Here is a 14,923-nt window from a genome sequence, read left to right as displayed (position 1 = left end):
CCATCTCCTCATGCCCATGCTCATAACTGCAGAAATCAGGCCCTAAGGCCAGGATGCTCGCAAGCAGGGACAAACCCAACCTGAAGCTCTATAGTGGGAACCTGGGCTGAAGAAATTAACCATGTCTTGTTATATAAACCAGAAGAGGGAATAGTGGTATCCCCAAAGCCAAATGGAGTACATTTTCTAGAGAGGGAGAGAGCAGATGCTAGCAGACAAAAATCAAACAGATGTTTACATGTCTGCCCTATGTTTGACTCTTCCTGGGAACCACTGAGCTTGGTTGTGGGCATAATAAATAGCTAGGGTCAAGGCCCACAAGTTACCCTGTAGAAATGATCTGGTGTAAGGTGACAGATCATGTGAGCGACCAAATGCTAAACACCTTTAAACTGATGCCAAATGAGCATGTGGTGTGCCGTTGCTCTGAGTGTCTACTAACTGTTGCGCTATTTACCCTTCTGATTTCTCTGACAGCAGCACCTTCACATGGGTCTAGTGCAAATGCTTTCCAATGAGCCTCCAAGAATCTAATCACAGAGGAGGCCACCATAGACTCATGCTCCTGAGAACTGAGTTAACAATTGCATCTTTGCTTCATTTGTGTTACCAGACTGCAGCTGAGAAAAGAAAACAAAGATGTCTTGGTGTCCATATGCATTGTCTAGGACTTACTATAACAAAAGTACCACAAAGTGGACAGCAGAGAACAATAAATATATTGTCTCAGTCTGGTGGCCAGAGTCAAGGTCAGCTGGTGCCTCCTTCTGAGGATACTAAGGAGAGAGAGAGACCCTGTCCCTTGCTCCACCCCTAGCCCTGGGTGGCCTACTGGCCATCTTGGGTTGGGCCATCATTACCTAACTCCCAACTTCACATTTGTACAGCATTCTCATTGTGCATACATCTCCTGTTTTCAAATAGATGCTAGTCCATTAGATTCAGGGTCTACCCTATTTAAATATGACCTAGTCTTAAGAAACTCCATAATAATTACCCTATTTCTAAATAAGGTCATATTATACAGTCCTGTAGGTCAGGATTTAAGCATGAATTTGGGGTCGAAGAACACACTTCAGTATGTGCAGTGTCTATATCCTCTCCCACGAACAAGTGATAAATGTCCTGAGGGGAAATGGAAGAGAGAGAGTGTGTCTCTATAACATATTTAGGAAATCAAATAAACCCCGTCTAAAATTGCCATCACTAGTTTGCAGTTGATTGGAAGGATTATTAGACAAACTAAATGGTTAATAACTTGAATATCTATGAATGTTGCTTTTATAAGACAAGCATGTTTAGATCAAATATATGAAGGGTTAGGGTTTGGGGACACAGAGGTGCTGTTCTAGTAGCTGATGAGCTTGGGTTCCACCATGCACATAGCATGCTTGGGTTTTATATTATTATAAAATATTATACATGAGCATATAACATATATCCATTTGCCTTATAAAGCTTACAGAACAGGAGAGACTGTCAAAGATAAAATCCATACAATGGAAGTCCATTTGCTTCTTCCCACCACTGAACGATGTTCTATCAACCCTGACTGGGGTGTATATATACTTTCAAAATCCATCCTAAACAACTCTTCTGCAGTAATGCTTCTCCAGACACACTCCCTCACTGTGTTCCTCTCTCCTGACATTTTCCTTCAATTGGAATGCTTTCCCTGGCTCTCTCGTCCTCTCTCAGGGACCAGTGCCCCACTTCTTAAAGAGTATTCCTAGAAGAACCTCCCAAGCCCACCCCATCCCCTCTGAACAGTAGTCCAATCCCATAAGCACATCACAAGCCAGTGGCTCCACAAAGCCCCAGGTCTCTCATTTTCCAGCTTGTTAAGATTGGACCTTCCCTGTTTACCTTTTAATGGATTTCTGCCGTCCTCTAGACTCATGATAATTCCCAGAACATCTGTTTTGTTTAACTCAATTGAAGAAATTCTTTTACATCATTTAAATGTCAAAATATTACTTTTTTATGGAAAATAATTAGGGAAATAAAACAGCAAGTTAAATCTGAGCTGATGTATTTTTTTTTCCTTCTGGCCTTTCCCATGGCCAGGTTGTTAGTTTCCTGTACACTGAAGTCATCTACTGCAGTTTCACTGGTTCAGTGTCTTCCATTAGTATGAAAAATTTCCCATTTTATCATGACACTGCCATCATCATTCTTTATTGATTAGCTGCATACAACCAGACCACAGAATATATATTTGAAAGTATATATTCTGCCCATTGGGCAAGTAAGGGCTGGAATACAGCCTGCACCCTGCCCACTGGAGTAGGGGGCTAAGCCCTCAAAGAAGAGGCACTTACTAAGCTACATGAAGCTACATCAGCAGCTGAGCCATATACTGTGGGTTGTCTATGCAGATGTGATATGTTGAATCTCATTGGGGAGGCATTATCTGAATTAAGCAGCATCTTCAAGCTAGCAATAGCCTTGTACATGGCTCTCCACCAAGTGGATAAGCCATGGCTCACTTGGCTTTTCTATCTGGGTATGGGAGGTCAGCTCTTCCCTTGTGATGGCCGTGAAGTCTAAGCTCTCTTTATAGGCCTTGGTGAGGTCCAGAATTTTAACAGAAAGTTTAAAAAAGGCTACTGGGCAGCATGATGTGAATGTTGTAGTACTCAAGTGTGGCTGACTATGCGCAGTGACTATGTAACACTGATGTGTCTGGAGTCTAGAGCTTCTGTTCTTTAGGCGGGTTGAATGGCAATGGTTTCTGTAGTCCGCTTTTCAGTGTAATGGAGGGCAAGACTTGAGAGCACTTGCCTCAATAATCCCATCTGTGTTCTGGAAATTGCAGAATGAATGTGAGTGCAAGAAAGGATTTCGAGGAAATGGAATTGATTGTGAACCTATCATTTCATGCTTGGAACAAATAGAGAAATGTCACCCCCTGGTGAGTTACCTGGTGCTTCCCTTTGATATTAAACACATGGAAAGTTCTCGAGAAAGAACAAAAAGTAAGTTATGTGGTCGCTTCCTGCCGCGATCATAAAATACCTGAGCAAAACACCTTGAGGAAGAGGCTTTGTTTGACTCCTGGTTTCCAAGGCTTCGTGCATGGTCACCTGGCTGCGTGGTCTCTGGGCCGTGTGTGGTAAGGGAGAGCATTGTGGTGAGGAACATGGAGTGATCAGAGTGCCTCACTTCATGGTGGACAGGAGCATGACCCCATGGGTGTATGCCCAGTGACCTACTTCTTCCACCTCGGCCCAACCTCTAGAAGCTTTTCTTCCTCTCAGTAGTGTCACCAGATGTTGAACCCATCAATGAAGTTGTGTTGATGAAACCAGAGTCTTCATGCTTTGGCCACTCCCCCCACCTCTGTACACCCTGCATAAGGGACCACACTTTTAACATGGTGTTCTTCGGGGAGGATACTTCATATCCAAACCCTGACAGCTCTATCTTGCCTGAGCCTAACCATGAACAAAGTCTCTCACCTTCGAAGAGCTTCCCTAAGCAGAATTCGAGCAGCGATTGCAATCTCCACTCTATTTCAAAGCTTAAAAGCAGCAGCTTGTGTTGCCAGCAAAGATGCTAGGCAGCGGTTGAATTTGAATCTAAGATCCACAGAGAATAAGTTTGGGGCAAAGGTTCAGTGTGCCCAAAATATTGCACAAGGTGAGTTTATATATTCATCATCTGTCTGAACATCAAATTTAACTCTTTGGATCTTTCATTTGCTAAATCTGGCAGGGATGAAAAGAAAGATTTGTTGTGACTAAAAGCCAAAGGCACGAGCATCCTGCTGTAACACTGATGTATCTGGGTTGTTTCTACCATCTTTTGGGGGTGAACTTGCAGCGGGGAGTTTGTTGTAGCTTTTCCTGTAAAACTGTGGATCAGACTCAGGGCCAAGTGCAACTAGTCAGGTGCTCTACCACATGATTGCAGGGTCTGAATTCCAAGTTCCATCTTAGAGCTGACCATCTCACAGATACATATGAGCTGGGTCTAACATCTTAGATGGGAAAGCAAGCTGTCTCCTCCATCTTGGTTTTCTCAGGCCACCTGCCAATATACTTCGTCTGGTGTTTGGAGCTGTGTTTGCCAAGAGGGCTATGAAGGAAATGGTGTCCTGTGCTATGGAAATGTGCTCATGGTAAGTCCCTAGTGAGAACCTCAAGTGCAAAGTCACAGACAGAACACAGAGCAAGAAAATGGACGTTTCAGCTCAGACAGCCTTAGACATGCTCCATCTACAGACCCTTTGTCCAAGAGATTCTTAGATGAAGGCAGCTGTTTTTCTATAGATACCTCATGTTTGGTGGGCCCCTCATTTTCACAGGCTATAGCAGCTTTTTATCTGGCACTTTCTGCACACTAACTAGTCCTAAAACTTTTATTTGCCAATTTGTCTCAAACTTCCCAAGTGAGCAACTGATCTCCCTCTGCTGGGCTACATGGGATAGCTGCCTTAGTGCCCCGTTGGGTCCCATGCCTCCCATGGGTACCCAGAACACCCTGGGTTTACCCATCCTGAATGAGGTCATATGTGTGTGTGTGTGTGTGTGTGTGTGTGTGTGTGTGTGTGTGCACGCACCCATGCACACGTGCTCAAGAAAATGCCTTCTGTGTACCAGGTGTCTTTCTAGGTCCTTTATGCAGCAACATCTCATTTAAACCTCACAACAGTTGTCTAGGATTAATGTTGTTATGATGCCCATTCCACAGGTCAGTAAGCAGAGGCTAAGCACACTTACTTGCCTGAGATGTTGGTATCTGTCCATGTGCCAGGTCCAAGACTTAACTACCAGTAGAAAGTATTTTATCCATGCAGTATAGGTCACACCCAACTGGCACTTCTCCACCTCACTCTCCTCCTGCCCTGAACTCTAATCTCAAGGGTGAGAATAATTCCTCATTCCTTGGTCGCTCATATTTAAACTTATCAAAATCCTGGGGTTTGGTGCCAGATTAAATAAACAAACAAATAGGTGGACATAATTGCTCCTAGGTATGGTGGAGGAGAAGGTTTATTGTAAATAAAAGGTTAAATATAGCCAGAGGCAGAGATATCTGGGAGAATCCAGAGTGAACATGGCCAAACTGAGCAGGGCCATAGGAGAGGAGAAAGGAAGGGAGAGCAAGAGGGGAGATGAGCCATGACCCAAGAGCCTGGGTCAAGAGGTAAAAGGGCCAAAACAACCAGCTTAGCCAAAACTGGCTGGATTCTATAGGGAAAAGCAGCTGGGGGAAGGAAGGGTAGCCCAGTCCCTAGGCTGGAGAGTTCAGGTAGGGGGCAGGGTATGCCAGCCTGGAGAACCCTGTAACAGGCAAAGATGGAGGGATTCCAATGGGGGGATTCCAGGAGAAACTGCCTGACCAATGTCAGCTTTGAAACGCTAATAGGCACCACATTAGCAGTTTGTCCAGGTTTGAGACCTAACGCTGACAATTTTTTTCCTCACGCCTTTTGTTTTTCTCATACAGTTGGGTTCTTGTTCTTTTTCTCCTATGAAACCTTTATTCTAGAAATACCCTAGGACAGACAGCCTGGTAACCAAAAGCCACTCCATGCGCCAGCCTGCAGCTCCATATTGGTTCTGACTAGAGGCTGCTGAGCTCTGGGTACCTTGTAGGTGGGTGGCTGTGTCTTTTACCAGCAAGCTAAACTTAACTCAGTCTAACAAGCATGTCCTAGCTGTAGCTGGTAGGTCTGTACACACCAAGATAGCTATGATCCAAAATTGTTTTATGTAAAACATTATCAAACCTGGTGTTTGTAGGGTTTTTTCCTTTGTAATTATTCTTTCTTATCCAGTTCTCAAGTGTGAACTTTGTAGATAACAACATCATTTTGTAGTGCCAAAAGATTGGACACGCCTATCTCTAAAACAGCAATTCTCAATCTGGAGGTCACAACCCCTCTGGGGGTTGACTGACCCTTTCCCAGGGGTCACCTAAGACCATCGAAAGTCACAGATATGTATATTACAATTCATAGCCATGGCAAAACTACAGTTATGAGGTAGCAATGAGAACAATTTTATGGTTGGGGGTTCACCTCAAAATGGGGAACTGTATTCAAAGGTTGCAGCAGCGTTAGGAAGGTGAGAACCACTGCTCTAAAGGATAGGCCCCTGAGTATGAAGGCCTCCAGCAGCTCCTGCTCAGAGGCAGGTTCCCATCTGCCTGGGGAGAGTGTGGCTGCAGATGACAGAGGCTGCCCAGAACTGCCCTGAGATAACGTTTCTGTGTTCTCTTTCTCCTTCGGCCCTCCTTGGAACAAATAAATAAGGAACTGTCGTTTCTCTCTGAAGCAGCTGTATTTTACCAGTGGATAAATGTGAGTCCCCGAATTTGCACTTTAGCAGTGGGAATGTAAATCGTTTTAGAGATCTGGAGTTTGTGCAGTAGAAAACTGGAAATGTTGGGGAGGGGGGTTGAGGGGAGTGTCCTGCACAGCAGCTCCCCGACCTTGCCTGCATCATGGGGCACCCCACCCCAAGAGACTCTGATTTGATAAGTCAGGGGCTTGGCCTGGACACCAGTGACACCATGTTTAGCCAAGCTAGAAACTGCTTGGCCCAGGTTATGGTGGGGTAGCTGGGTTCTAAGCAACTCAAATACACAAAAATAGCATTATCTATCACCTAGTTCTTTCTTTGGAAGCTTAATGTGATTTATGTCATAATTCATTAAGATCTGGACTTATGGTTGACATCTGGGAAACTTAATATGCTTATCTCTATGCTTACCATATTAAAAAGGCTTACTCTTTACCCCTGGAGAGGATCAGACAGAGTCTAACCTCACACTGCCCCAGTGTCTGGACCTCCGTCCCCTTTAACTGAATGGATTAGGGTGTCTGACCTAGCCAGACAACATAACAAGAGTGTTTGTCCCTTCAAATAAGTATGTGCCAATACAGGTCTTGTTCAATCAGCATTCACTCAGAGAACAGCTCCCTGTATGTTGCAGAACATTCTAGGAGCCACTTGTTTCCACAGTGGAGGCTCTGTGTACAACACTCTCCCTAGAGGCAAGGCACAGGACTGCTCCCTCTCTCAGTATGTTGGCTTCCCTGTAACCACACCATACACAATCTCACCCTGTATAAGTGTACCCAGCCCAGCAGTAGGCTGGACAGGCCACATTCTCCCGCCCCCAGCCTGCTTTAAATGCTGTTGTGTTAGGAATTAACATCAGTTCTGATTGAAGTATTCACCAGAAATCAGCAAGTTCTACAAACCAAAATTTAGGGGGTTGGAGTCAGTTTTTAATTTTTGGGTTTCTTTTTTCATCTAATTGTTGACATAATAATAGTCTTTCTGAGCATGCATGAGACATAGTTAAGTTTGGTTCAGGCTTTCATTCTCTGCAACTTCCTCAGTCTTACTCAAAAGACATTGAAGAATTCATAGTCCTTTGTGTGCATGTATGCATAACACACATACACACACAGCAAGATTATTCATCTGGCTTTTCATTCAGACTTACAATGACAAAGTATGGCCCAATTGGGATAATCTGCATTGTTATAAAGATCCACATTAAAGAGAAAAAAGATTGAGTCTCACAAGAGAATGTAAGACATCAGCCAATGGCTGGGTGGACTTGGGGAGGGCAAGCCTAGTGCCTTCCCAGCATTCCTGGAATTGCATCCCATGTGAAGCCATCATCTCTGAAAGCGTATAAGTCAGCCCACTCATCCCTAACAGTCCTCCAGCCACTTTCTTTTCTCTGTGATTCAGAATGCTTCTCTGCAGTCCATGCTGTCTGCCACCTCTAATCTCACTGTCCTCGTGCCATCCCTGCAAGCCATCAAGGACATGGACCAGAATGAAAAAAGCTTCTGGTTGTCACGGAACAACATTCCAGCCCTGATAAAGTGAGTGTCATTTACCTTATTGTCTTAATCAGGGTTTCTATTCCTGCATAAACATCATGACCAAGAAGCAAGTTGGGGAGGAAAGGGTTTATTCGGCTTACACTTCCATATTGCTGTTTATCACCAAGGAAGTCAGGACTGGAACTCAAGCAGGTCAGAAAGCAGGAGCTGATGCAGAGGCCACGGAGGGATGTTCTTTACTGGCTTGCCTCCCCTGGCTTGCTCAGCCTGCTCTCTTATAGAACCCAAGACTACCAGCCCAGAGATGGTCCCACCCACAAGGGGCCTTTCCCCCTTGATCACTAATTGAGAAAATGCCTTACCGTTGGATCTCATGGAGGCATTTCCTCAACTGAAGCTCCTTTCTCTGTGATAACTCCAGCTGTGTCAAGTTGACACAAAACCAGCCAGTACACTTATTTTCCATGCTATGTGGCTGGCATCCAGGGTGATCATTCCTTAGTTCAATATAAAGAAGCCACATGATCCTTCCCTTCCTAGGATGTTTCTAGCAACCCTCCCCTGGGTCAGGAAAAGTTATCTGTTAACAGCTGACTCTAGGCCAATGGTCCTCAACCTCCCTAATGCTGTGACCCTTTAATACAGTGCCTCAGGCTTTTGCTACATACATGTGGTGACCCCCAACCATAAAATTATTTTTGTAATAACTTGCTACTTCATGACTGTAGTTGTGCTACTGTTATGAATAGTAGTATAAATATCTGATATGTAGGATATCTGTTACCCCCCCAAAGGAGTTGTGGCACACAAGTTGAGAACCACTGCTAAACCACGCAATGTGCTTTGAATATCATTCAGTTAACACTCTCAACCCCTTTGAGATGGGTGTTACAATTATTCCCATTTTACAGATGTGAGAAGTGAGGCAGAGTGGTTAATGGCTAATTCCAGCTAGGGCTGACCTCCGCAAAGGCAAATGTAAAGTTTAAGTATGGGAGAATGTGAAGTTTGAATATGGTCATCGGGCCCCAGAGCTTATTCTCCTGTTTAGTGATACTACCTTGTGCATGGCTATTTGTGGTCCTTATTATCTGTTTTTCAGATACCACACACTACTAGGCACATACAGAGTGGCTGATCTGCAGACTCTGCTACCCTCTCACATGCTAGCGACATCCTTGCAGGGAAGCTTCCTTCGCCTGGACAAGGCAGATGGGGTAAGAACTCTGTCATCCAGCTGGTTGGAGCACGATACCTTTACACATGTTGTCTTTCCTGAATTTTGGAAAATTTAAGGAAGATAAAAGAGGAAAAACCAGAAAACAACTAGGCTACAGTAGTATATTCATTAATTTTCTCGTTGCTGTAATCGAGTATCTGACAAAGGAACTTAAGGGTTTATTTTGGCTCACAGTTTGAGGGTACGGTTCATCATTAACAGGAAGTCATGATGGCCAGAGCTTAAGGCAGATGGCCACACCGTCTACAGTCAGGAGAGATTAATCAGAGGGTCCGCAGCTAGCTTTCTGGTTTTTATAAAGTCCAGGACTCTAGCCCATGGACTAATATTTAAGGTAGGTCTTCCCACCTCAATTAACCTATTCTAAAATGTCCCTTATAGACATGCCTTGGGGCTTCTTCTATCATGATTCTAGATCCCATCAAGTTGAAGATCAGCTATCATAAAAGGGAAAATCAGTTTCCTCCAACGGAGTGTCCCTGAGTCTATCAACCATACTCCAGAGCAGGCCAGGAGTTGTTGAATAACACAAAATGAATCCCATGCTTGGTTTTGGGCTTTTTGTTTATTGATTTTGTTTAGTTTTTTTCAGGGGGGAGGCATTTTTTGTCATGCTGCTTTTATATTTGTTTCAATTTTCATATTTTTTTTAAAAAAAAGAACATAAAAATTAAGTGAGAAAGAAAGGGGAGGATCTGGGAGGAGATGGAAGAAAGAGAAAATATTATTAAAATATATTGTATGAAAAAATTTTAATAAAAAGGCAAAAGGGACTAGTTCATGAAAGCAGTAATACAAAATGCAGACCAGCAAGCGGACATCACCCTGAAATGGAGAAGGGGAGTCAACACCACATCTTCCATTCATTCTAATGTATACTCAACTAAGCTCCTGATGGAGTCATAGCAGTAACTGGATGTTGTATCAGTTACTAGACTGCAAGCCTAGAGTGAGCGCTTATTCTGCACATGCATGCATCTTCATGCTAGAGCCAGGGCACTGGAAGAGTAGAGCTTCAGAGAAACACATTATTTGGCATTCCCAGAGTCTTGTCAAGAACTCATGTGCCAATTCAGTGGGAAGTGTGGCTTCCCTGCTGTGAAGGGTCAAGGGTCAAAGTTTGGCTAGCAGGCAGTGAGGACTGCTGCGGCCATGACTCATCAGGCAGAAATGGCTTAGAACTTCCCAGCTTCCTATCAGCCTATAATAAGCACTAGGAAAAGAATCCATTGTGAAAGCCTAAACACCAGGCTCACTGGCTCATGTAGAAAGCAAAAAACTTGAATGTGTGGTTCCATGGATATTTTATAAATCTTCTTTTGTAAGTCTTTGGGAATTCCAATGACACCCATGTTATATCCTGAATTGTTTAAATAAAAATATGACATAAAGATTTTGGGTACAACTGGACATCATGCAACGTGACTTTAACCCCAGGCCTGGGGAAAGCAGAGGCAGGTGAATCTCTGTTAGTTCAAGCCCAGCCTGGTCTATATAGCAAGTTCCAGGCCTGCCAGGGATACACAGTAAGACTCTGTCTCAAAAAATAAATATTCCTTAATAAAAGATAATGGTACAAAGATACAGCTAGTGAAAAAGAATACATTCTGTGGGGTATTGCACAGCAGGATATATCTGCTTAACAACACTATAGTATATAAATCAAGAAGTAAGTGAGCCAGACATGGTGCTGTGGAACTGTGAGGCAGTCCAAAGACTGAGGCAGGAACATTACAAGTTCAAGGCCTCCCAGGGTACAAAGTGAAGTCATAGCCAGCCTGGGCAACTTAGTGAGTCCATGTTTTAAAATGAAAAGTTAAAAAGGGATGAAGATGTAGCTCAGTGGGAAAGCGCTTGCGTGAAGTCCTACATTTAACCTCCAGTGCTCCCAGATAAATCAATCAAAGAGCTGGAGGAGAGGATTTGAATGTTGTCATCCTAGGAAGAACTAACTGATGCAGATGACAAAGAGCCTAAGTATACTAATTAAATCATTGCACAGTGTGTACAAGGTACCGAAGCACTACACTGAACACTATAGGTAAGTATCGTTAATTTTTTTTTTAATTTACAACCTGACTTTGTGTATACTCTATAGTGTGGTCACTGCAATTAGAATAATCCATTAGTGTTCTAAATCATCAATTTTCTTAGCTATAGTAACATCCACCCTGGCATGTCACAGGCTATATTGGTCCCAAAATAGATCAATCAAGGCCCTGACCTGGAGGAGATAACCATCAAATGCAGTTTTCTTAATTCCATTCCTGTGTCTAATACAATTAAACAATATCCCACTTTAACAAAAAGAGATACGGCAGGCGGGCTGGTGTGTTTCCACAGCCTCTGTACACGGAACTTCCGTGTTCACAGTTCCCTAAGATCCATGAGGAACTGGTAAACAGGCACTGTTTAAATTAGTTTATGGTGATTCCTGCTAAAAAAATAAATAAAATAAACAGTCCCACAGAACAAAGACTTCTGGAAGTCCCAGGCCAAAGTGTTGGCAAGAGTTGGTTCCCTGTGAGGGTAGCTAAGGAGATGGATGCCCCAGGCTACCTCCTTGGCTCACTGATGTCCATGTTACTATTTCCCATACATTTATTTAGTCCACTAAGAGTGGAATAGACTTGACAATCAGAGTACATCACTCATGTAAAAGAAAGCCATCTTCTCATTTGGGTAGTATACATGTGTGTCTATTTGTTTGTGATAGCTAATGGGTCACAATTTAAAGGGTTTCGCGGCCTAAAACTGTGATTACTGCTGCTCAAGAAGTAAGAACCCCTAGAGGTAACGCAACCCTCAAGTATACTCATCTTCCCACTGTGTTTGTACTTTCAGAATATCACAATTGAGGGGGCATCCTTTGTGGATGGTGACAATGCAGCCACAAACGGGGTGGTCCACATCATCAACAAGGTAAAGATGCCCTTTACCCAATAGGCAGAGCTGTTTTCCCCTCTGTGATGTCTTCCTATACAGTACTGTTTGGGCAAGTAAAAAGTACTTAGCCTTAGTACTTATCGAAGGAGCTTCTAATTTGATGTGCTTCATTATTTTTTTCTAGACTCTCATGGCGACTCTCTTCATTTGATCAGACTTTGCTATAACTCAGCCCACCTGTATTTGCAGTGGGGCCTCTGTCATATGTGACCTCCCATTCATATTCTTTCTTGTATATGCAAATATCTTAAGAGGCATAAGTCTAAAATCAAGAACAAGGGGAAAGCAATTTGTTATCACTATTTACTCCCCTCCCTGAACTACTGTATCCTAAAAAAAAAGGGGGGGGGGAGAAAAGCCTAAGAGGAAAAAAAATAAGAAAGCACAGAAAAACTACTGTAAGATTTCCATTTTTTTTACATAAGTCCAAATTCACTAGTATTTATAGGTATGAAAAAGAATAAAAAATGGGAAGTGAGGGGAGGGCTGGAGAGATGACTCAGTGGTAAAAGTACACTGACTGTTCTTCCAGATGTCCTGAGTTCAATTCCCAGCAACCACATGGTATTCAATGCCCTCTTCTGGTGTGTCTGAAGATGTCAACAGAATACTCACATACATAAAATAAATAAATATTTTTTAAAAAAGGAAAATGGGTTTATAAGCTAATCCATAATTTCTCGTTACTGTATTAGGATCTTCATTTTAAAAGAAACTTCTTATACAATGGAAATGTTCAGAAGGTAGAAGGCTAGGGGAACTATGAATTAATTGCATTTTAATTAAAATTGTTCTCACTTAGCATTTATATATTCAATTTTCAAAAGTCTTAATTCAACTATTTCTGTTCAAAAGAAAGGCTCTTTATAAGTCTCCATGTTTTTCAAAGTCCTTACAAGTCTGCATTATCTAGAGACTTTAAACACAACCCGGTTAAGCCAGAGATTTAGCACTTACAGGAAATTAGGGTTCCAAGTGACACTGCTTATCAATAGTTTTTCTTTCTCGTCTTAGCTTTTCAGAGTACTAAAATCCCTTTATAAAAAATTTAATTTAAAAAAACATAAAATTGGACCAGGGAGGTGGCTCAGTAGGTAAAGTGCTTGTCACACAAGCTTGAAGAGTTGAATTTAGACATCCAGTATCAAATAAAAGGCTGGGTATAGCTTAATGGATCTGTAACCCCCCAGCACATCAGAACAAAAAAATCCTTAGCCAGCTAGTTTGAAATGCTGAGCTCCAGGCTCAGAGAACACAAATACATACACATTCACCTTTTTCCCCCCTTCTTACATATTTTAGATAGACACAAGTTCCTTAGTAATATGGTACTTCAACCCACCTCTTACGCTGAGCTTATAACCATGGGATCTGTCTTAGTCAGGGTTTCTATTCCTGCACAAACATCATGACCAAGAAGCAGTTGAGGAGGAAATGGTTTATTCAGCCACACTGCTGTTCATCACTGAAAGAAGTCAGGACTGGAACTCACGCAGGTCAGGGAGCAGGAGCTGATGCAGAGGCCATGGAGGGATGTTCTTTACTGGCTTGCTTCCCCTGGCTTACTCAGCCTGCTGTCTGTCTGTCTGTCTGTTTGTTTGTTTGTGTTTTGAGACAGGGTTTCTCTGTATAGCTCTGGCTGTCCTGGAACTCACTTTGTAGACCAGGCTGGCCTTGAACTCAGAAATCTTCCTGCCTCTATAAACCCAAGACTAATAGCCCAGAGATGGTTCCACCCACAAGGGGACCTCCCCCTTGATCACTAATTGAGAAAATGCCTTGCAGCTGGATCTTGTGGAGGCATTTCCCCACCTGAAGCTCCTTTCTCTGTGATAACTCCAGCCTGTATCAAGTTGGCACAAAACTAGCCAGTACAGGATATTAAGGCCCAACCTTTCTGTGGCCTTCCCACACAACCCATGTCTACAGAAAATATGTTAAAGTGATGGTCTGAATTTGAGCTTTTGACTAGCTATATAACCTTTTGGAAGTCATATAAGCTCTACACGTCTCAGTTATCTTCTTTGGTAAGGATTACTTAACACCTCCTACTTCAAAGATTGCCACTAAAAGGCCCTCAGTAAATGTTGGCTTGATTTCCTTCTTCCTTTGAAATTCCATGGGATTTTCTATACGAAGCTTATGTGGCATAACCACCAATTATCCAATACTGATGCCTGTTTCCTGATACCCCTTAGTGGCTATATCCTGGAGGCATGTGGCCACATCTCTGTGTCCCTCATGAGAACCAGCACCTTGCTTTATGTATAACTGGAATTTCTAAAGATCCATTAGGCTCCAGGCACTCTGCCAAGTATCAACCCCCACCTGGTGTCCCTTTTGTTTTTTATAACACTAAAATGGTGAGTGCTACATTGTCCTCGAGTTAAAGATGAGACAACACTCCAAGATAAGGAATTGGGTGAAGGAAGAATTTTTGTGAACATGAAAAGTTCATGATTGTTCTCTTCTTAGCCTTTGGATTGTGCTACTCCCTCAAGAACTTCTCTTGTCAACTGGCATCATGCCACCTTTGCTAGTACCATGATGTATGGTTGCATAGGCTGTGTGCTGCATAAAGGTGGAGCCAACAGGTGAGTGGAGGTGAAGTCCAGCCCACAGTACTTTGCTTGTTTTGTACTCATCTAGAGTTAAAACTCAAGGAGTAGATTTCCGAAAGTCTGGCCTTCATAAATGTATATTGTTGCAACACAAACATAAAGCCATCAAGGTCCAGCAAACCATCTCCTCACAGTTCTAAAATCTGTTATGCCTATCTAATTCAAAATCCCCCACCCCACCCCACTTCGACTCTGTTATATTACTAAGGAAGCTGTAGAGAGACAGAAGGCAAAAATAAAAAGAGGCTAGGTCTGGTTTTATGTGGTATCTTAGTTAGGATTTCTATTGCTGCAGTGAAA

General features: G+C 42.9%; 1 protein-coding gene across 1 annotated transcript in view; it reads left to right on the top strand.

Moving 5' to 3' along the window:
* Nucleotides 1–14,923, top strand: part of Stab2 (stabilin 2) — a 169,737-nt gene that overhangs the window by 76,393 nt on the left and 78,421 nt on the right. Inside the window, exons 26-31 of the mRNA XM_021173976.3 lie at nucleotides 2,819–2,914; nucleotides 4,028–4,123; nucleotides 6,263–6,310; nucleotides 7,719–7,855; nucleotides 8,919–9,033; nucleotides 11,901–11,978. Coding sequence (XP_021029635.1) covers nucleotides 2,819–2,914; nucleotides 4,028–4,123; nucleotides 6,263–6,310; nucleotides 7,719–7,855; nucleotides 8,919–9,033; nucleotides 11,901–11,978 — 570 coding nt within the window. The remainder of the gene's footprint in view (nucleotides 1–2,818; nucleotides 2,915–4,027; nucleotides 4,124–6,262; nucleotides 6,311–7,718; nucleotides 7,856–8,918; nucleotides 9,034–11,900; nucleotides 11,979–14,923) is intronic.

The sequence above is a fragment of the Mus caroli genome, unplaced genomic scaffold (assembly GCF_978045245.1).
Source record: "Mus caroli unplaced genomic scaffold, Mus_caroli_1 scaffold_9, whole genome shotgun sequence".
NCBI classification, from domain to species: Eukaryota; Metazoa; Chordata; class Mammalia; order Rodentia; family Muridae; genus Mus; species Mus caroli.
This window is presented reverse-complemented; position numbering and strand designations above follow the sequence as displayed.